This window comes from Dermacentor silvarum, chromosome 5 (assembly GCF_013339745.2).
Source record: "Dermacentor silvarum isolate Dsil-2018 chromosome 5, BIME_Dsil_1.4, whole genome shotgun sequence".
In the NCBI taxonomy this organism is placed as follows: domain Eukaryota; kingdom Metazoa; phylum Arthropoda; class Arachnida; order Ixodida; family Ixodidae; genus Dermacentor; species Dermacentor silvarum.
The window spans coordinates 117,479,954-117,504,240 of NC_051158.1; the positions used below are offsets into that span (position 1 = coordinate 117,479,954).

The 24,287-nt window shown below is 47.6% G+C and overlaps 1 protein-coding gene across 1 annotated transcript in view; it reads left to right on the top strand.

Moving 5' to 3' along the window:
* Positions 1 to 5,492: 5,492 nt before the first annotated feature.
* Positions 5,493 to 24,287, top strand: part of LOC119454362 (fatty acid synthase) — a 52,181-nt gene continuing 33,386 nt past the window's right edge. The window contains exons 1-2 of the mRNA XM_037716314.1: positions 5,493 to 5,675; positions 22,517 to 22,655. Coding sequence (XP_037572242.1) covers positions 5,493 to 5,675; positions 22,517 to 22,655 — 322 coding nt within the window. The remainder of the gene's footprint in view (positions 5,676 to 22,516; positions 22,656 to 24,287) is intronic.

Consider the following 24,287-nt stretch of genomic DNA (forward strand, 5'->3'; position numbering starts at 1 on the left):
GATGTTTTGTGGACTTGATGTTTCTATAGACCTTTGCCAACAGGAACTTCAGCAACTGTTTTTTCGCTGCACCTCTGGAAATTGGTCTTTGGCTACATCGCACCATCTTATCTCTGGCACACACAACAAAGTCATCTCATCGGCCTGTGGCTTAAAAATGACAGAATCATAACATGATTGCTGCACAGGTATTGCTTGCAGATTGATGTTTCACGACGCAGCGTCACTATGACCGGCTACAGCTTGGTTCCACTGAGTATCTGGCTCATGGGGTCCTCTGACAGCCGGAAGGTTTCCTAGAACAGTATTTTAAAGTGGTTGGTCTGTACCTAAGGTTCTTATTTTACCTGTAAAGTATGGTGTATGTACTTGAAGTCTCACCTCTGGTCAAATCGTAACCACAACTACAAATAAGCGAAACGCTGGTTATGTTTCTAATCAAGCACTGATCCAAAACTTACCCTCTTCGGATAATGGCAATATTGCTGCCCGTATCAAGTATGAGTTGTCGCTGACCATGCGACCTAGAACTTTCCCTTGCAATACTCGCATTTTATTCAAGCAGGAAAGGGGTTTTTCTTTCATCAGGCTTCCCATTAGCTGGGCCAGGAATTTCCCCCTTCTTGTGTTTCATATCTTTGCCACTCAAAAGGACCCCAACGGTTCTCGGTGACCACACAGGCAGAACTGTGCCCTGTCTGCGTCCGCGTTCTCCAGCATTTGCGGCTCTTGTGACCGATGTTGCACTTCGTCAGTTCTATGGCTGAGCGGCGACATTCATGAGCCTATGGCGTAGGCGCTTGCATACATAACACTTTGGTGGTGGTTTCCGTCGAATATCCATGGGATGCTTGGTGAAATGATTCTTTACATCCGTACCGTACTGAGGTTCGACAGTAATCGGCCAGTTGCGTCAGCTAGCGCTTAGAGTTACTTGCATTATCGTTCTTTAAAAGTATAGTATTCTTGGAATGGCGACATCAGAGAAACTGTTCCGCGATAATATGGTCTCGAAGTTTGTCAAACGCCATGAACACGCCAGCCTTATCAATTCAGTGACCAAAGTACCCTAAAAGTGTGACATCTAATGGTCTCTAGTTTCTCTACCCTCCACCTATACTTGCGAAATGTCTCCTGATATTTTTGTGAGGCGAATAAAAAAATTTGCAGCAACGCTCTCTTCACTCATTGCTGATTAAAGCGCCGTCGACAGTCATTCGGCCAATCAATGTTACAGCTTCAACATTTACACACATGCCCACTGCACGCTGCATGCAAGTATGTATGCAGATCGTCGCGTCGCTCATGAAAAAATGGAAGAAATTTCTGTGGGTTGAGGAGCGAAGAGGTGCCACACGGTGAAGAGATTGGATCACGATTTGTTGTGCATTATCTCCGAACTCCTTCTTGGAGCTTCAGTTTCAGCTCAAAAATAAGTCTACTTCTTTCGTCGGTTTCCTTGCTCGCTTTGTTTTCATCAAGTCGTTCATATATTTCCATTGCCTGTTCCTGCTAAATCCAAGTGCGCAATACCACGCCCAATAATCCTTGCTGTGACACAATAGAAGCTAATGTTTCTGTCTCCACGATGCAGTTAACATATGTGAGGCCGCACTCTAGGAACGATCGTTTATTTCGATAATTTTCCGAATGGAACCCTGGGAGGCTGACCAGCTTGTGATGTACAAAGAGCGTTTGGGTGTCGGGCCACTCACCAAGGAATGCAATCTCTACCCTACTTTTTTCCACCAATACTCTAAACGTCCCTTGCTTATCTCGACTGCTGAGCCGTTGATGCTTCCGTCCACTTTAAATCCAAGCGCTTCTGGAAGGTGTACTTTACGTACCGTTCTCACTGGGGGAATTCCTTCGCATTCCATTAGAATGCACAACATCCGCTAGCACTGTCATGTCAACACTGATTTTTGCTGCAGCATACACATGCCTCATCTATGTGTTGCTCCGTTCACGATGTGCAGAGGTGAGTGCCGTCTGGTGATGGTGCAAGGAACCCAGCGGTGCATATGGCGCGTGTACTTTGCTGTGATTAGGTGGCCTATTAGGCAAGGGAACAGCCAGGCCGCAGCCACAGTCACGAAACCCGGCGATATTCACTAAGAGAAGTTTCGCTTTTAAAAAAGTGTTTACGAAGCACGGCTGAAACTGGTACTACAATCATTAAAGACCAAACGTTTTATAATCAGCCGACTCATATAATTGAGTGGACCTTATGACAGAAAAGTATACCATGTGATGCACATACACTCGCAATTTGTATATTTTTATTTCATCTCTTCAACTCCGTACACACTAACAAATGACAGTTTACCCTAGTCTGTACAAATGTTAGTATTTCCAGCATATCGGAGGATTAGACGTTAACCCAAGGTCTATTAGCGCCGTCGTAGCGATGTTCCGTTCAAACAAGAGCACGAAACTATTATTGCAATTTCATGCTCTTGTTTGAACGGAACATCGCTACAATGGCGCTAATAGACCTTGAGTTAACGTGTAATCCTCCGATATTCTGGAAATGCTAACACCTGTACAGACTAGAGTAAACTGTCATTTGTTATTGTAAGGTAGACGAAGAAGACGACGCTCGAGCCATGGTCCCGCTCGCGTCGGCTCACGCTTTCCGCCAATTTTTCTAGTGTTTTGCACCGAGTGCTCACGAACTGTTGTTCGCTTCGGATCCGTGAAGGCTTCAGGATTCTATCGATACCATATTTGACCACAGTGAGTGATTCTCCGCCTCTTCTCCTGAGGGGCGGCGCTCTCGCTAACCCTAGCGGGCGGCTCGGGAGACCGTGCTTACGCTAGGCTTACTTTTGCCTGCGGCCGGCCCTTTGGAGGCCCGGAACGCTTAATTTCTTACTCAAGATGCCCTATTACGTTGATGGGGAGGATATCGCTCCGGAAAAGGTTACTCAAGAGCAAGGTTGGCGGTCCGCGAGGGTTAGAAGAGTTGGCGCCAATACGCGCACGGCTGACTCTAATGCGCCATCGCCGCAGCCGGGAGCGCGCCGTGGCAAATCGGGTGGTGCTGCGCTAAAATCCAAGGCCCTCACTTCCTCTAAATGATATCAAGATTGTGATTAGGCCGCGAGGTGGACTGGATATCTCCAAGATTGGCGCGGTTACGACATCTGACGCAATACTCGCCGCCGCTGTCATCAGCCAGGAAGATCTATGCCAAGATACTCTATGCCCGAATCTACAGCAAAATATTATGGTTGCCAGTACTCCTAAGCGTGAGAATGCGAGCCGCTACGTCCGGATGAGTCAGATACTCACCTCGGGCAAGGTACGTGAGCTCAGTGCCTACGAGACAACCAGCACTCCACGTGCAAGGGCGTGATCCGCAACATCGACCTTCAAGATGGCCCTGAAGTCGTCGATGCCAAGCTTGTCAACACCAATAATCCACTCGCCTTAGCAGCCAAGAGAATAGCCCAAACCGGCACAGTCATCATCGCGTACGACGGACATCGTGTACCGAACTTTGTCAGGCATGGACCGTTGCTCTTGCAGTGCTCGCTCTACCGCAAGCAAATCGACCTGTGCTATACATGCGGCCGCCTCGGTCATCGCGCCGACGTGTGCCCCACTCCCGGTGACGCGATTTTCCGTGGCTGTGGTGCCCGTAGCCCCGAGGAGCAGCATCAGTGTACCCCCAAGTGTAAACTCTGTGGTGGCCAACATCTCACGGCTAGTAAGGAATGTGCTCAAAGATTCAAGATCCCAAACATCGTGCGTCGCCGTCGCAGTGAGCGCTGCAAGATGGCCGGTGCCGACCCCGCGGATGAGTTCCAGGTTCGTCCACCCTGGGTCCTCAGCGTAGAGGACGCTGCCGTTCCAGGAGCCGCTCGAGAGGCCGTTCTGGATCTAGGGGCCGCTCCGCGTCCAGGGGACGTTCTGGTTCCCGCTCCAGGTCCACAGGATGGGCCTGTTCCCGGGGACGCTCTGATTCTCGGCCTCGCTCCAGCTCCAGGCCGGGGCACGACACGTCGGGGCGGATCAGGTCCCGCTCCCGCACGCCCACCTCCCTTAGAAGCAAGAAGCAGACGCTCTCCTGGGCCGACATGGCCCGAGGGGGGCGTGAGGCCCCCAGAGGTGACGACCTGCGTCGCGAATCGCACCACGCGAACGAGCTCGAGAAGTTGGGCCGAGTTAACGAGCAGTTGAGGAAAGAAAACTCACGGGTTAAGCAAGAAATGAGCAGGCTAGCAGCGGAGATGGCGGGGATTAGGAAGCTCGCTCTTTCACCTTCCCCGACGCTACCCGCCTCCGTCCCTGTCCCGGTCGCCATGGATACGTCCGAGGCATCCCACGGATCTTGCGCGCCCAAGCATCGAGCGGTAGAGAACATACAGGAAGCTGAGACTATAAAATTACTCTCGGAACTCAATAATGCCGTCGCCAGCATGCAGGCTTGCTTAGAAAAGGTCCAGGAAGCTATAGCGCACCTCAAAATGGGATTAGGTGCACTCAGTGAGCGCATCAGCAAATTGGAAGAGGTCGATGCCAGTCCGGCTCCTTCGCAGGTTGCAGTACAACGCAATGTACTAGCACCATCAACGGAAGGCGCGATTCTGAGGGCCGCGTTATCTGCTCAACCCTCCCCTCAGCCTAGACATGGATAGTGCGGACGAGAACTTTAGCATCTGGCAATGGAACTGCGGAGGGTTTCCCAACAAGAAGCCACTTCTGCAGCAATATTTACGAACCCTCGCAGGTAAACCCAAAATCATCACTATTCAGCAAGTTGCATCTACCCCCACCAAACTCGTGGGTTATCTGGTATTATCATCACATTCAGGAGGTAGGGGAGTTGCTACCCTCGTCAACAAAATGTACAATTGCCTCTCGCGCGACCTCGGCACAGTTAGTGATCGCATCGAGTATGTCATGACCGAAATCTTCATGGACCCACCCAGAAGGGGCCTCAGAAGGAACAGCCTCTTTATCTTTAACGTATACTGCAGTCCCAGAGCGAGAGCGAAGTTTCTCCTCAAGAGGACCGTCGGCCTTGGCGGTTGGGAACCCCCTTGTCGTCGTCGGGGATTTCAACGCCCCACACAGGGTGTGGGGGGACACCTATGACACGGCCAAGAGACGCGACCTGTGGCAGACTGCGATGGAAGCGGACTTGACATTCATCACCGATAAGGATTTCCCCACTAGGAGAGGCAACTCCACATGCCGGGACACTACCCCAGACCTCTCTTTTGTCAAGAACGTCGGGGAGGTGAAGTGGGTAAACACGGCTCTAGACCTCGGAAGTGACCACTACGTCATCGAGGTCTCCTTCGCGGTTGCCCGCTTTAGGACGAGGAAATTCAAGATGATCGACTGGGACGTTTTCCGCAAGATAAGAACCAGCTGTGTCCAACTGGAGTGTGTACCGACGGGAAAAATGGTGCAAAGGAATCAGGGATGATGCCGCGGCGGCGACCAAGGAGGTCGTCACTGACCTCGACGTTGACAAGATGGATAACTGGCTGGCCCACCTGCTCGAAGCCAAGCAAGCCCTCCTTACGAGATGGAAGGGGCAGAAGCATAACAGGAGGCTCCGCAAGAAGGATTCCGAGGTCTACAGGGAGATCGAAGAGCACTGCAAGAACCTTTGTAAGCAACAATGGGAGGAGCTCTGCGAATCCGTCGAGGGCCAGGTCAGATCCGACAAGAGCTGGGGTCTGCTCAAACACCTTCTCGATGAGGGCTGCACCAGGTCCAGCCAGAGACGAACCCTTGCGCAAGCCATCCGCCTCGTTTCAGACTCTACCCCAGACGAGTTGATTGTCGACAGGCTCAAACAACTATCTACCAGTCGCCGATAGCTCTGCCCCTACCCAGTTCCCAGACTACACGGGGTGTGATGTGCCGGAATTGGACCAGGATTTCACTGCGGTTGAGATCCGACGATCTTCTCCCTGAACAGCAAATCTGCCCCTGGCCCAGATGGCTTTACTAATAAGATGCTCAAGAATCTCGATGATGAGTCGATCGACTTCCTCGCCGAAAGGATTCATGAAGTCTGGCGCAGTGGACATGTCCCCACACAGTAGAAGACGGCCTGCACGGTACTCATCCGCAAACCCGGTAAAGTACCAGGAAGCACTTTGACGTCCTGTGTAGGTAAAGTCGCAGAGCATGCCCTGCTCAGCCGGCTCACGGTGCTCGTCGAGACCAATGACATATACACCCAGAATATGATTGGTTTCAGAGCCGGCCTCTCGACACAGGACGCCATGAAGCTGATAAAGCATCAGATCATCGACCGGAGCACGGGAGCTACCAGTGCCATCCTTGGAATAGACCTGGAGAAGGCTTTCGACAATATCTCACACGAATTCATTCTCCAGACAATTGCCGGCCTCGGGCTTGGAAAGAGGGTCTACAACTTCGTCCGATCATTCCTTTGCCAGAGAACTGCTAAGCTCAAGATCGAATGATACCTCTCGCAAGAAATCACCCTCGGTTCACACGGAACGCCTCAGGCCTCAGTCATCTCACCAACATTATTCAACATCGCAATGATCGGGCTTTCCAAGGAGCTCGCCAAGATTCAAGGAATCAACCATACCATCTACGCAGATGACGTCACCATCTGGTGCGCTAGCGGGAGCGATGGCCAAGTTGAGGACGCCATGCAGAGAGCCATCGATGCGACCGACCGCTTTCTCCGCCCCACTGGGATCAGATGTTCTCCATCCAAGTCTGAGCTACTTCTCTACAAGAAAAGGCCCAGAGGTGGTGGCCATCGTGATTGGAAACCGGCGTCCGAAAGCGAAATACCGCTTTACACTGCTGACGGGTCCCCGGTGCCCAGACTGAACTCGCTCCGAATATTGGGGATGTATATCGAGTCTAACGGTGCCAATGGTACCGCACTCAGAAGAATCATCGCCAAGACGGAGAGTGCTCTCGGCCTCATCCGGAGGATCGCCAACAGGCACTGGCGAATCAAGGAAGACAATCTCATTCTTATGATAGATGCTTTTGTGCTCTGCCACCTTTCATACTCGGCAGCCATGCATAATTGGCATGTTGCAGAGAGGAACAAGTTAAATTCCCTCATCAGAAAGGTCTTCAAGCTCGCCCTGGGCTTACCTGTAAGCACTCACACCGAAAACCTCTTAAAGCTCGGAGGGCACAACACGCTCGAAGAAATAATAGAGGCGCAAGATCGTTCACAGCTGCTCAGGCTATCCGGCACCCCGGCGGGCCGCAAGATACTCGACGAGATGAGCCTCGACCCTGTCGACCAGTGCCCCGACGCCGTGTGGATTCCCAGTGACATCAGATCTCAACTGCACATCGCGCCCATTCCCTGCAATATGCACCCCGCACACAACGTCGGTAGACGTCGGGCCAGAGGTAGAGCTATACTCGAACATGTCCATAACAATCACATTGAGGCAAGCTTCGTGGATGCCGCGGCATATGTCGAACAAGAGGCGTTTGCCGTCTCCGTCGTCGACTCTTATTCCAGGATCACTTGCTGCTCTACAGTACGCACTTCGAAGCCCTTAGTGGCCGAAGAGGTTGCAATCGCGCTGGCTGTGCTCGATGGTCGCAGAGAGGCAATTTATAGCGATTCCCAGGCGGCCATTAAGGCCTACCAAACAGGGATGGTCTCCCCTCAGGCCCTTCGCATTCTCCAAAGCTTAAAAAGTATCTCTCCGCATTCTGTCATTTGGTTTCCCGCTCACTTGGGGTCGACTGAGGGCTCTCCCTCTAACCCTAACGGGAGCGCGCACGAGGCCGCGCGAGGACTCGCTGACCACGCCGCCTCCGCATTCTCCCTACCCCGCGGAGAGCCATTGATGACGTACAATGCGATCACAAAGCATTATTGTCTGTCAAGATGGGTATTCCACCTCCCGCACCCTGCCTTATGCAGGGCGCGGACCCTTCGACTTTTACAAGCTCGTGTGTATCCTAACCTTGCGGTTCTTCATGCTATATACCCTGAAAGGTATCCCAGTGCGGACTGCCCTGCCTGTGGACTAACGGCAACATTGAACCGTGTGTTTTGGGAGTGTGAAGCCATCGGCTACGCCTTCAGCGAGGATATGTGGGCTGCGCTTTTGGGCAGCCCCGAACTCAACGACAAAACCCTGGATGTCCTGAGTAATGTCAAGCTCGGCTTGGCAGTCCCTACGTGGGACTAGCCGGGGGACATGCACGGGGCCTCCCCTGCGTCTTCTCTGGGCCCAAATAAAGTTATTTCACTCACTCACGATTATTGTAATGACAGCTAGGCTGGTGATGTGAAGGCGCTAGCAACGGGATAATGATGATTGTATTGAGGCTGTTCTTTTTACCGCAACTACAACGGTACGAAAGGGAAATTCTTCTAATGCTTTGTGACCCACCGAAGAAACTAAAGATGTCGTTGTCATCGGTGCTGTCTGCTCATGTTACCAGTGTCAGGATATAACACGTACGCTACAATACGCATACAAGCAGGCTTCGATGAAAAGACGGCCAGTGTTCTTACTCAGGTTGTGCCACACTTTCTTAAATTAGTTACATGTCCTTGTGATGCACGTTCTTATTTTTTCAGTGGGTCACTGAGGCAAGATCTCAGAGCACCGAAAGGAGGACAAAGCGGTTTTTTCCCGCTGACATAGACAAGGTCTTTACTACACACAAGAAACGGAAAATAGGTGGATAACATAATTTAAACATTTCAAGGCTAAGCCTAACGTTCACATGACACAACATTACTTGAATTACATTAGCGCAAACGGGAGCATCACACAGAGTCCACGCAAAACAGCTCACCGTTGCATGATCAGTGAGGGGGTTATAATGAGTGAAATGGTGAGGACCTCATGAAGGTACTGGTTGGTGGTGCTGGTTGGTTACTCTATGTGAACCACAGGCAACTTTCTTCCGGCCTAGGAGACGGTTGGCAGAGAGTTGCTTCCGGTTCATCTGGAGGACCAGGCGCGACATTGGAAATGCTGAGGATGACGCTGCATGAGACCGGGACCAGGTCAGTGCAAATGTACTGTTGTCTACTTTATGAGCGTGCAAGAAAGGTTGTACTATGTAAATACGCTTTCATGTCAACACTGATGCAATTGTTTACTTTAGGAAGTGACATTGTTACTGTATTAAACTAGAAAAACACTGAATTATTACCTACGTGCTCGTAGCCACTACTGAATCGGGTTTTACGCAATGAAGAAAGTCGAATGACTGCACGTTACATCGAAAAAATTCATAATCACTAGGCGAACACGTCAAAATCTGTGCCATACATTAGCTACCGCAAGAAAATTGCACAAAGAAACTTCCTTGCGAAACGCAATAAGAAAACGTTTATAAAATTCGCTTTGGTTGTGCTGCTTCCAAGGGAAAGGTACCACGACTGTCATTTTCGCTCTAATTTTCATTATTTCACCACATGGAATGCTGACAAAATTCAATAACCTAATGCATGGGTCAGTGAATTTACATACTAAGATGTCTGCAGCATTGCAAGAAAACTAAACGAACTGAAGAAATTCAGTACAGCGAATAATTTGCTATGTATTTAGGAACAATAATCAGCTGTGAACTTTTAAATAGCTGAAATGCTTCAGTTCACCACTCATCACACTTTGATCATTTAGCAGTTTATAGTGGTGAAGAAGCCGGTGACATATTGGGCATATTGCCAACATTTACAATCCATAGTAAATCAATCAGCATTGCCGTAACAATGTTTTCAGAATGCATGCATACTAACAACACACACACGTTTAATGAAAAGGTAAAAATTCACACTATCAGCTGATTACGACGCCGTTAAAAATTGTTGTTCTCAAAACCGTTTACAGCGCTGTCAAAGGGGCACTCGCTTGATCGCGATGGCAAGTTACCCTGTAACACAGGTACTATATTTGCCTTGTTAATTTCGCCGTTAGGTGACAACAGTTGATTTTAACGTGCAGAGGCTGCTACCTTTTGCGAAGCATTGGTTATTCGCTTTAGCACCTATGGCACTCCAATGCAGAGCACAATACGCGAATCTCACACACGCAGGTCCAGAACCACCAGTGTGACCGGCCCTTTCAGCTAGGATGGGCTAGTGGATGCGCTTCCGGAAATATGAGTAACTCTACAAATAAACACAAGCTGCCCCATAATTGGTGCGCCGGACGAGCGAAACCGTCTTACTATTGCACTCGTCCACTCCGCATTCTTCATACATGGATGTGCTGACTTGCACAGTCGTCGCGTCAGCAAACGTCTCCCTCTGCTTACTGCTTCAGCTGCACTGAAACCACTCCTTTGGCCGATGTGCCCAACAGATATCAAAAACGATCCCCATAATTCTCGCACTGTCATCTGAAATCAGTAAACCAGCACAGATATCGACACGGATGCGGTACCGCTTGCCGGTGAATAAGGCTTTCGACGGCGACAAAGCATACACAGGCGTGGACGTTCACCAGTTGGGCAAAAACTGCACCTTCGTGTCATTGCACCTGCATGAGCACGATGAGATTTGTTAAGGCTCCTGATTTTCAGGTGAATCTGTAATGAGTATCCGAGTGATGCGAATATCCGAGCGGTTAGAGAGACACATATGCCGTGTTGCAACTTGCTGGTGGTGAAACAACGGTGGGCGAGAACACACCGAGCCCGCGCATGGGATCTCAAACAAATTTATACTGCCCCGAAAGACGGCTTCCGAGACTGAAGCTGAAGCAGGTTCGGACAGCTGGGACTGCACGACGAAACGTGGTTTTGTGGACACAAAAAGCACAATGCTTTCGGTGGCTCGCAGTGCCTGGCCATCGGAAGGACACCATTTGTGTGTCATGTCATTACGTGACAGGTTCTTTGTGCCATGACGTCATGAAAATGAGCGATACTGATTGGCTGGCGCGTTTATACAAGTTGGACAGTGGTAGATTTACGTTCTAATTGTTTAGGTTCTCGCGGACTATAAGACTATCACCGGCTCCCAAACGACCTGTTACCGGATGCCATTTGGTGGCGCACATGATTTTTATTTTCTCAGAGAGACACTGAAGGATGACCTCAGAGCAATTAACAAAACGTCAAAGCCATGTGTTCACGCTGACGTAGGTACACAAGCCATTTATTACATGCATGGAACAGGAAATAGATGGATAACACTCCATAAAACATTACACAGCTAAGGCCAACCTCAAATTGAGACAATGGACGACTAACAACATGCACTAGCGCAAACGGTAACCTGCGGCACAGCCCACGTAACACAGTTCGCCGTTGCCTGACGAGTGGGGCGAGATGATGGGTGAAGCGTCGAGGAGCTCATCAAGGCTCTGGTCCGAGCGCTTGACGTGTCGGAGATACCTAGAAGCGAGTTGTTTCCGCGTACCATCAGAAACGCTAAGGATGAGGCGGCATGAGACCGGGACGTCCTGTCCAGGCAGCTCTACGGAAGCTCGGGCTCACCGACCGACTACTCCCGTTGTCTCAACGGGCTCAGCTGTTAACAGGCCTCTGGGTTTAATTTCGACGCTTGGTGAAATCTCGAAGCGTCGGAAGCCATTAATCGGCCCTTAACTTGTGCCAGTTGCCTGAAGTCATGGTGGCTCGGGTCCGGAACTTGTCGGCTTGTCTCCGGCACCTGGTCCAGTCGCCTACCTTTTTCTTCCGTGGCTTCCTGGAACGCCTCAGCGTGCTTCTCTTCTCTGCGTAGTGCGTGTTTCCCCAACATTGGTTTCCTTGAGAGCTCCGTGTTTTTCAACGATTGGTTGCTTTTATCTCTGTGCGTTGCAGCGATTGGCTCGTTTTTCTCTTATGTATTTATTGCAGCGCGTGTCCTCGTGCTTGGCTCTTTGTCGTCATCCTCTCTGCCCAGCCACAGCAATTATGTTGTTGCCTTAAAACATTATGCCTCGCGCAATATTTGGTTCATGTTTGTCCTCTTTAACACACCACCACTATACTCGATTTCACGCACTTCACTCATCATATTCCTGTGGATTTCGCTTTCCTTTGAACACAGCACTAAACGCGGTCTGTGTTCACAGTAGCAACTGTGAACCGCACAGTCACTGTGAAAAGTTTATCACCTGCAGCATCTTAGAAAACTGTGAATTTACAAGTAGTGTGTTCCCGCATTAAATAAAGCATACAATACTGTTTGCGTATACGAATGTAGGCGGGAAATCTATGTATCAGTCGGCGTGTCTTGGCTCGAATACTGTGAGTTTTATTATTATACCGGGGTGTGAAAACATTTGATGGCAACCAGTGGTACACACACGGGGGGGCGGGAGGTTCGGGTGTTGTCACTCCCCCCCCGCGCGTCCAGCCCCACCAGTCCAACGTGTACCTTCAGGTGCTCTGGTCACATTATTATTATTCAGGAGGTGGCTTGAGGAATTTTCCTGATTAACCAAACACTGTATAACTGTCTTGTATTTAGTCATTCACTCTTAAGTTCCTTTGAGGAAAACGCTGAAGAAATAGATGTCGTCATCGTCCTTGGTGTCATTATTATAATGATTAGGCATTTTATCTGCTGTTGGATTCCTCTGGCTAAAGCACGGAAATTGCATATTATGCAAAGTGATCCTTCCCCCCTCCACAAACACACACAAAAATTTAACCCCCCTCCCTGGCAGAGATCCTGGGTGCGCTACTGATGGCAACTGTACTTTGTCTTACTGCAGCCTACGAAATAGACCACATGTTCGAGCACCATGGTATAATTAGAAACGCCTAGATATATTGTGTGCGTATATCTTTCCACAGCGGAGCTGTTTAAGCGGGGTGTACTGTGTCAACCGCGAACGGACAAAAAATTGGAGGACGCTTCAGCTTCGCTTTTAAGAATGCACCACCGTTATCGGGCCCCGATCGCATCGCATGTTTGTTTTAATGGCCTTCACCGCAACAGAGAACGTGGGAAAGCCAGCTTACAAACACCAAGCTTACACCGATCCCCTTAGCGTCGGCTTCACTTTTAAACAGAAATACGTTGCTGGCAAGATGTTTTTCCAGGGGCAGTATAAGTCGTATTATATGTAAATGTGAAGGCGCTAGCATCTTCTTTATTATTTTATTAATTGTTTGCTATTGCCCCGACGCACGCGCGTGTCCAAAACAGACAGGCGAACTCGCAATTTGATCTGCCGAATATGCGAGCGCCTTCTGGATATAATTTTCGCAGCTAAATTACCCGAGCGTGCCGTGTTGCTGTTGTAGAAATGCTGGAAAAGGGGTTTGTATTTGAGTTTCCTCGTCACATAATGTTTTCTCGTGCATTCAAATTACAATCCGACGCCATCATGTATGTAGGATGTGGTTAAGTCATACTTTACCGTTTTTCTGATGGATTTAACTGTGAGAAATTAAATGTTTGTTCCCCAAAACCCTGCACCACATGGAGGGCCTGCGCGGTCGGGGTGGATGAGGATTATTTTTTTCTGTAGCGGACGCCGACATCCACGCCGACGCTGGATTTCCTTCGACACGGGGCCCTTAACGCTTTCGCGTTAAAGTGTGGGCCGATTCTGGCGGACGTGCACAAAGGATCCAAGCGCAATGGCACCTACCCATGTGAACAAGCGAAGCTGAGCCTGGCTAAGTCTAGCTAAGCATGGTTGGGACTACTTAAACTTAGTCAGTCATCGATAGCCTATCGATAGCCAATCAATAGCTCCGGAATAAATCAATAAATTCTGTAATAAATGCTGGGGATGACTTGGTAGTGCTTAGCCAAACGCAAATGCGTGGCCAATACCTTGTGATAGCCAATTATTAGGTTATCGATGATCGATCAATTATCTTATAAATTCCTGAAAATCATAACCCCTAAGGCCAGGACCAGCTAGGAGCCGATCAGTCCCACTGTTTCTTTAGCCTTGCGCCACTAGGGCAAGGTACGCTAATTTTCTTGGTGTCTTCTGTATTGGTCATCATTCTTTTTCTACACCTGAATCTCTGAGGCTTTTGCTTTGTTTCTGCCCATTTAATTAAAAGTACAATTCGCAAATAGTACCACGGGAAATCTTGATTCCACTTAAGAAGAAAATGAACGAAAACGATAAAGATTGAGAAACAAAAGAAAACTACTTGCCAGAAGTAACAATACTTGAGCAAATATAATACTTTACTACCGGAAGTGAGTGCGAGGCGATGAAAATTTGAAGTACCGAGACACGGGAAAAAACACTCGCATTATTTGCGAGAAAGCACCGTAAATCAAAGACGCAGCGGGTAAAACGTGGCTCCAGATGATCACGCAAACTCGGCCATGTTTGATTGCTATGTATAAAAAAAACGCATTGCTATTTCTCCAGTACTATAGCAAAACACACAAAACCATCCACCTGCGACCTTTCAGAGCCCACCATTTGTTAAACTGCTTGTAAACCACATGTTTCTAGAGCTGTTTCTCGAGCTATACACAATGACTGGGCAACACAGCGAGGCTCTGCAGATGGTCGCGTCACTTATGGACCACCAAGCTAACTTTCTATCGCCACTTTATTGACCACAACAGCTAAATACAATCTGGGCATGTACTTGAAGCAAAAGCAAATAAATTGGGTATGTGGGAAGGTTCGAAACATTGAAATAACTATAATTATCATCGGATATTATTGAATGCAATGCGGTCCTCAACACAAGTAACGGCTATTGCCAAATGCGCCATACCACGATTTGAAATTTAGCTAAGGAATATGATTGAGTGGTGTGTTTGGTTAAGCTATTTTATAGATGCTACATGTGGAGTTTGTTAAAATTAAACCCACATGGATTCGTAAAGCGTGTTTCGCAATAGGCACTGCGGTATCAAACTCGTTATTGTTGCGAGTTCCTGGATTCAACTTATGAAAATGGCCGATCAATATTCGAAAACTATTTGAGAGGTGTTCTTGACGTTTCACCACACATTTTTTTCTGGCATATGTGATTACTATATCATTCAGTCGAAGACACAATGGTGTTTGAGAAGCCCTACTTGTAGTACAGTGTTTTTAGTCTGCACATTTTTCGTCAGCAGGCTTAGTAATTTCGATTTCTTTTTGCAGACGATTCGTAACGACTAGTTACGTCTTGACGCTTACTAGTGGCGCGTCAGTCTCTTAGACTTCCCACAGAAAGTTGCGGAACAAACCCGATGTTTGAAGCGGAGTTTCGCAACTTGTACAACGGACGCTTGTTTCTTCCGGAACCAGAACGACGGAAGCGCGTAGGCAATGACAATCAGATTTTCCACGGTAGAGTTAGAAGTATAGAAGAAATAAAAGTGTGCGGGCAAATTATGGCCTTAAACATATATTACGTATGCAAGCTATACGGAGCGTTATAGGTATGCTTTAGGCACAACTTCGAATTCACCATATTGGCCTGTGGAACTATAAATGCCACCACGGTCACATCTAGTGTAAAATGGGGGAACAACATGGTCAAGTTTCTCGCGGAGTAAAATTTCTTTGTAAAGATTCCTTGTAAAAATCCCTTGTAAAAATTCCTTCACAAGTGATCGAAAGCCTTATATGCGGGCATGATTTCAAATGGCCCAGTCATTTAGAGACAACGCTATAAAGTATATATATTCTTTTTTACGGTCAAATGAAAGTTTTATTGCACCTCCTCGAACTAAATAGTTTCGCCGGAAATTGGGCTGTGATTCATAAAGGTCACACAAGTCTGCTGTCTTTTTAGTGTTCAGCTTCGTTTACTAATTGCGCACTTGCAATAAATGCACTTCAGTTCATTGGCAGCTAAGTTTGAAGACTAGGTGCTTGGTACAGCATACTAGAAGTTGGAGTGAGCAACATCTTGGCGGGAGACAGAAGAGAAGCACACACATCGGAGCGCTTGAACAAAAAGACAAATAAAAGGGCCCATGGAAGTGCAGACGATACTTGCTAAGGTTGAAGACTGGGCATGTTGGTATAGCATACTAAAAGTGCGATTGCGCAACATTTTGACGACACACATGTTTGCATGTTTCCATGTGTGAAGCTTCAAACTGTTAGCTCTGGAACTACTGGCGTTTCAGCGTGCTCACACGCCTTCGGCGGAACCGTACTGGCGACTTTGCACTGTTTTCGTTTCAAGCCTTCACGGTCTTAACGCTCTTGCTCTTTGCGGCTCAACTCCTGTCGGATTTCTTCCAGTTCTTTGCCTAATGTTTCTATTTCATCGGAACTTTCCTCACGAGTCCCGATGTTAGAACAGTCTTCAAGAAGTATTTGATCGTCGTCCGATCATTTTTGCTTTTTAATATGATTGTACCAATAGCATAAATCGTCCTATTTTCCGCTACACTTATATCAAGCTCCCTACATACCTGAAACAGCTCGGCTTTTCGCGACCTTCGCAACTCGAAGGTTTATTTTTCTGGACGTTGGCCAAAGTTTTCTCCTGCAGCGGGCGCCTTGCTACCCAAACGTGCTGCTTGAATGCGTTCTATTTCGTCATCAAGCCGCGTCATTTCAAGTGCGAATTCGCACTCTCTGTGCTCTGTTCGCTCTTGTCTTTAACGCTCGCGCTCTTGCCTTTCACGTGCACGCTCTTGTGCCTGTCTTCTTGCCCCCTCCCGAATCGTCTCAAGGCATTCCGAAAACAGTGACTCTTCTCATTCCATCAAAATCACTACTACTACTCGACATAATCAGCTTCCGATGCAAGAATAGCCTCGATCAACACCGGTTCTTTATTAAGCGTGTCGGAGACATCCTCACACTGCTTCTTCGCAAGCTCCAACAACTCCGGTTCATGCAACTACTTCAAATGCATGGCTGAGTTCAGTGCTCCTTTCTCAATTGTATACGCTGTACTGCCTTAACGGTCACACACAGTAGGCGACAACCACATCTTTTACCCGCTTTATTATCTGCACTGAGAAAAGCCTAGTAAAAATTAGTAGAGAAAGGCCTCGCACTCCCCAAACCTCGCAACAAAGAATCCGGCGTAGAGCATCCCGACGCACTGTTGCATCTCACGCATACCACCAGGGGACATCGTATCTCACCGCTGGCACCAGTTAGTGCGGACGGTTCACCCACGACCGTTGAAGTAGCGCGGTCCTGGCGGTCTGGAGCTTGACCAGTAGTTGTCGGATCGCACCACCGGCACCAGTTGGTATCAGCTGTGCACCCAGGCGTTCAGGAACGCGCCACTGAATGCAGTTTGCAGTGGCTCACGAGTCCTGAGGTGGCCAGAAATACACGGTGACGACGTAGCGATAACAAAGAACGTTTAATTATGTCGCTGCGGAACGGTCAGCTATACAGGCTACCTCGCGCTGAGCGACACACAGTCATGCTTACTCAAAAGCTGAAGGCTGAAGTCCGTTGGCGGAGGCATCCTTTAAAGTCTGGAACGTCCTCACTCAGCGAACGCTTTCCACGCATGCGGCCGCCGCTCGGTACATGTAAGACAATTTATCGGATTCCCTCGCCGCCACTGCACTGCCGCGCACACGCGTACACGCAGAGACCGCCGGCGCCTTCCTTGTGGAGGAGGAGGAGAAGGAACCAATGCACACGCCAAGCTTAACCGTCCCGCTCACTGAAGGGAGACATCACTGGCGAGCGTACGCAGACATCAGGGCGCAGCGCGCGCCGGGGTGGAAGGAGACCAGAATGCGCCCACAACACTAGCGCCTTCCCGACGCTGCAGTCTCCTAAGCGTTTTTCAGCGGTTGCGGGCGGCTTGACGTATTTAGAAAGCTTTGGCGGCGCAACACAAGTTGTTCACCACACAGGCCAGTCGTAACACTTGCCATGAACGCCCAGCAGCATAGAACTCCGGCACTCACCGCATGTCATGCGCCGCGAATACCTCCCCACTTTGTGGAGAGGCATGGCAACAACTTGTCGCAGGTGGGGAACGATCCCCCGTCTTCGCATTACGCGTGCCAGGCTCTCACCAATTGAGCTACCGCGGTGCCGTTTTCCCATCCACGTTCTGGGGTCTTCACGTTTTACCACTAGGACTAACCCTGGCAGTGTTAGCCAGTGCCACCACTGACAAACCTTGGCGGCGGATGGGTAACATCCTTTCTGACGCAGACGTCACGAGTACGTGAAATACCCCACTTACTGGGGTATTTCTGGGCTTCTTATGATATGATTATTAAAAAAAGATGAAGATGGCATGACTACGATGGAATGATCATAACGGCAAGAAGATGACTGTTTCACGACGACGCACTAACGATGATGGCATGGCGACGATGAAACGATGACGTCGGCGTGACGGAGACGGCAGCATGACAGCAGTAGGATAACTAAGGCAGAATATGGACAAAGGGAACGAACACAATGCACTGATGACCACCATAGAAATCGAAGGAAATGACGACAATGGCGCGGAGACAATTGGATGACAACGCTGGAAAATGACGATGGCATAGAGACGATCGCGTTAACGTCGATGTGGTGACCACGGCTGTACGACGATGATAGCGTGAAGACAGTGAGATGACAAAGCTAGAATGACGACAATAGAAAGACCTCGATGGTATCGCAACGGCGCTCTGACCACGACTGTAGGGCGACGACTGTACCACGGTGACGCAACCATTACGATGGCTGTAGCATGATTGTAGCATGATTGTAGCATGATTACGATGGCGTAATGGCGACGGTCTCGTGACAATACTATGACGATCACAGCATGATTGCGAGGAGGTGTTGACGACAGCGTGATGGCCGTAATCGAACACCACCTAGATACCGCAAGGCCTGTTCACTCCGATCCATGACGGCATGCTACCTCGCCCTACTGCCATATAATCTAATGGGGATGCTCCCGAGTAAGCAGCGGTGATTTCGAGGTCACCGCTAACGTCACGCCAGTAGCATGACGTCATGGATGCGAGTGAACAGGCCTTATGCTATTTAGGTGGTGTTGGTATATGCATCATACTTTGATATCGTCCCACTTTGCTGCGACACTCGCTTGCCAAGGTGTCTAGTGAGTATGGAGACATGACGACGACTCTATGACGCCGACGCAGTGACAATGGAATTACGTAGGAATATCAATCGAATGACAAAGGCGTACAACGACGACTGTATGACGACAGTGGGATGCCTTTACTGAAGGGATGACATAAAGAAACGACACCCTGACCACGACGGCATGACAAGCGTTGGATGGCAAGCTGCAACAACGACGACGCAATGACCAGGACAGCATCACGACACCGAACACATAACCTAGTGGCACCAGTTATTAGACAACTTGGAACACTGGGGTGGGTAGAAGCCGTGATGAAGGTAGCACGACGAGAACCATATCACGAAGCTCCAATGATGACGAATCAACAACCGCGACGGCATCGCTATGGTGGTATGACAACGTATGCATGAGGACGACGACCGCATGACGAGTGTCGGATGACAAAGCATGGATGACGGCGATGCATCGACCACGAGTCCATACCTAGTGACACAAGCTGTTCTAACACTTCGGCCGCTGGGTCGGGAAGGAGGCGTGACACTGACGGCATGCCGAAAGCAAGATATCACGAAGGTGGAGCGCCGACAATGGAACGACCGCTACGCATCACGACCAGGAGCACAAACCTAGTACTCCTGGTCGTGATGCATGTAGACGACTTGGGCCATTGCTAAACAACTTGGGCCATTGTGTCGGCGTAAGAGGCTACATCAATAGATAGATAGATAGATAGATAGATAGATAGATAGATAGATAGATAGATTCATAGATTTAATATGGCTGAAGTAAGCATAAAGTGATATTTGCTTTAAAACAATCATAAACAATCCGAAGTAGTCGCAACCAACACAAGACTAAGATATTTTCCAGATTCATTGGCCTTTGATATATTCTATCATCTATGAAGTGAAATGCTTTGTTAGCAAGGCTGACTCTTTCTATATCACCTTTAGTTGCACAGGTTTGATACCATTCACCGGCTTAGATCTCGCATGTGTGCTTAGGTGGGAATGACTCTGGCTTTATTTCCGGTGATATGGCTGCTTTGTTTTTGTCATGCTATAGCCTCTGCCATCAAAAATAAAAATAAAAAGAGTCAGCCTTGTTAACACAGCGTTCGAACTCATAAGCGGTACGAAATTTCTAAAGCACATCAATGTAAAAAATATGTGGATGACGTAGGTTGGAATGTGGCTACAGCTGGAATACACCCTCAAACATCCGGCGCGTATTGATGCTGCGAGATAAGAGGTGCACATGTATAAAGCAGCGACGACATTTTAAAGATATATCTCACTGGTTGCCGCTGCAGCAAGAGCATCGACCACTTCTTGTTGCAATCCGCTCCTGTCTATCACAGCGCGTCTACTTATATGTGGGTAATAGTCTACGCTTCGAGTATGCACACCTGTTACTGTACCGCGTCCTTTTATTTTCAGTATTATGAAAATTACCCAAGACTTAATTAGAAGCAAGTAATTATTCATGAAATTTCTTTTTCGAGCAGCACCATATATGCCCCAGGCACACAGCATGGTCGGCTACTTTTCGAAATTGTCATTATCGGCCACTACCTGCATGTAACCATTTAGAGATGAATAGCCCCTGAGGCTATATGCAGCGTGCATGTGTTGAGGCCATGTCTTTTTGGTTGGAGAAAACAAGACTACAGTACGGTTCCGTTGCCAAATCGAGGAAGCACTGCAACTTTCACTACCTTTCGAAACAGTGGAGTGAGTTCTTGTATTGGCAAAATCTACCTAGTGACAAACAGTTCCGATGACTTCAACTTGAGCATTTCATCCTGCCCGCTTAGAGGTTGTTTTGCAATCAGTTCGGATTATTAGATAAATTTTACCGAACATGAAAAACCAATTCTTTGTTAGCGTAGCATATTTTGACTATAGATATCATTCAGTTCTCATTACAGTGTTTCGTTGGGACCTAGAAAAGAGCAACATTGTTTGCTAAAGTTGCATTGTTCGATGTACGTTTAGTAGTAAGTTCTCATTACCGACTAGATTGTTGTATATCCAAAATAAATATATTTTAGCTAATGTGGCCCGTTAGGTACACACTTAGCAGTCACTTCCCAATAGGCGATTGATTCCATAAGAACATAATTTATTGTTTGTCAAAGTGGCACGGTTACATGTACATATTGCAATATGTTATCTTCATGGAATTTTTTTGCTGCAAGCGTAAAAAAATCTCGCAGACGCGTCTCACTACGCAGGTCGGTGTTTGTGCGCTGAGCACTGATGGCAGCGACGTACCGCACTGCCAAATTTGTGGCTGACTTCTTCAATTTCCAGTTACCGACATCTTCCCTTCCTGTAGCTCTAAGCTCCTCGCTCAATGCACGCTCGGCTCCCATTCTCTTCACCTAACTTCTTTCTTCACATTCGGACGCTTTTGATATCGGTTGCTTCACTTATGTGTATCTGACTTCTTCATTTTTCTGGTGCTAACTTCTTCATTTCTAGGCTTTTGTCCTGTGTTTTCTATCGGAGAACCTACCCTGTGGCACATATAACCATTCTGTAGTATTGGCCAAGAATATTGACACCATCATCCTATATTTATGTCCACTGCATGACATAAATATAGGCTGATGATAATGATGTCAATATTAAATGCCCAGTTGCGCACACCCAGTGGCCCAAATTGTCTATTCTTTCTCATGTTCATGGCTCAAGGCACGTGTCCAGTTGCACGTATCCAATGGCACAAGTTGATGTGAACATTGTCGTACTGAAAACTGTGTAAAGTCCGCGAAGAATGCGGATTGCAATAATGCCCCTTGCTTAAAGCGTCAGGGTAACTTATGCCGATTTTAGTCAGTTCTTTTTGCAGAGTGCTGTGTCGTTATCCTGAAGAAACTATTGTTAGCTAAAGTGGGACTGTTAGACGAAAGTTTGGCACATGGATATTATTACCGACTACTTTGCTGCGAATTTAGGGAAGGTATTGTTTATTGAAAAAGCATACGTAGATGACCACAGCCACGTCTCCACGATCACGAGAAAGGTAAACGCGTTTCTTGAATCAATGACCCCGTATTTTTACCTAAAAGCTACAAATACAATAGATTATTATGTGGCACACTATTATGGTAACGTTGCACGTTGGTTTGCGACGTCATCCAGCTGTTGTTTAAATGTGCTTCACCTTGGCGCTGATACAATGATACAAAGGTCTCCTATGAGCTCGTACCAATTTTCACGAAATCGACGGGAAAAAGGTAAATAAGAAATTAACCTACGCGGCCGTGTGGACCCTGCTTCATGTAACAGCAGTTTCCTTCGGCTATTGCTTGTAGGTAAACTTTGCGACAAACGAAAGGCTATGTCCACGAGACGTCGCGAGGTACGGTTGTTTAGTACGGAAGAGTTCTGGCACGTTTAGAACAAGAGGTTAAAGACAGCAACAGCCGATTCCCTTTTTTTAGACGAACACAGCCTCTGGATCCTAGCAGAACCAAATGACTATCTTCACGGTAGTGTAGCACAAAGCGTGTCCCTCCCCCCCGCCCCCAAATAAAAAGAATGCTTGTTTATGTAAGCCTTCTTTTCGCTGGCAGGAAACCATGACGAAAGAAGACATCTGCATCACCGGCATTTCGGGACGATACCCGCAAGCGGACAGCTTCTCAGAGTTCAAGGAGAAGCTCAACGCGGGCGTCGACTTTATCACAGACGATGAAGCTCGTTGGCCCCGAGGTAACCAAACGCATTGGGAACTGGAAACAAAGCTGCATTCTTTACAGCTTTGAGCTGCGTCATGAACTGTGGGTTCCTTGAGCTAATAGGAGTTTGTGGAAAGTGCATCGACGCTGGTATGCATAAAACGCAGAAAGGTGAATAACTGTCGTATTTGTTAGGATTCTTTTCATCCTGGTTTTCTTTCGTACACCATGACCGGCTCGCTCGCGGTCGCCCCGGTGTACGCCGGAGTACGGCCACTCGGACCGACAGATCAGAACAAAAGCGCGCCATCAAGCGAAAAGAATCGTTGTGGAATGTGCTTGCAAAGCAGTTTTTGTTACTCGCCTATTAAAGTAAAACGTATTCATCGTACGTATTATAGCAAGGCGTGGCAAAATGAGACAAGCCCAAAAATACCACTATTTATTCCTTCCAAACGAGGCACCTGGAGTAGATCCCGTGGGTCACCACGCAGGCTTCATGGGTTCACTCCCTTCAACATCTGCATTGAATTCACACAGAGCATGGTGCTCTTTTATTTATTTATTTATTTATTTATTTATTTATTTATTTATTTATTTATTTATTTATTTATTTATTTATTTATTTATTTATTTATTTATTTATTTATTTATTTATTTATTTATTTATTCACTTATTCATTTATTTATTTTTAAATACTGCAGCCCTATGCAGGGCTATTTCAGGAGTGGGGTACATGTACTACATAAATGAAAGACTTAGAACAGTAACATCATACCAATGCTTCTACAAAATCAGATGTCGCCATTTCACGAACACAGCCGGGTAAATCATTCCAGCATTCAATAACTCTCGGGAAAAAACCGTGTTTGAATACGTTAGTGCGCGCAAAAAAGGGCTTTAGGTTGAGGTTGTGGCCACGTCTAGTCGGAAGAGAAGTAGCATACACGATGTAGTTATTAGACAGTCGGCAAGACGAGTGAACAAATGAATTTAACGGTTTCAAAGAATCATTATCACGACTGGTACACAAAAGAGGTAACTTCAAAGCGGTCATTGCAGATGAGGGTGAAAAATCACGGTCATAGTGGTGGTGAATGAAACGAACAGCCTTCCTTTGGACAGATTCAATTTTATTCATGTGGCACACATTATATGGATGCCATACGCATGAAGCGTACTCTAATATAGGGCGAATGAGTGTTTTGTACATTAGTAATTTAGTGCATTTTGGAGATTTAATGACGTTTGTCTTAAATTACCTAATTATTTAGGGCTTTAAAGGTAACATAATCTATATGACGTGACCACTGCAAGTTGTGTGTGAACATAACGCCAATGTATTTGTACGTCTGCGCCTGGGGAACTGTTATGTTGTTGAAAGCGTACACATGCTGTGATGGAGATTGGCTGTTTGTAAATGACAATACTACTGTTTTTGAAAGTTTATGCGCATCGGCCAATCCGAGCACCATTAGCAAAACTGCCTGAAAGAATCCTGAAGTAAAGTGTGATCATTAAAAGAAGTTATTGCCTGGTATAGCACGCAGTCGTCGGCATAGAGACTGACTTTGGACCTAATATTGCTGGGAAGGTCATTTATAAAAATCAAAAATAGCAGGGGTCCCACAACGGAGCCTTGCGGAACAGCAGATGTTACTTTTA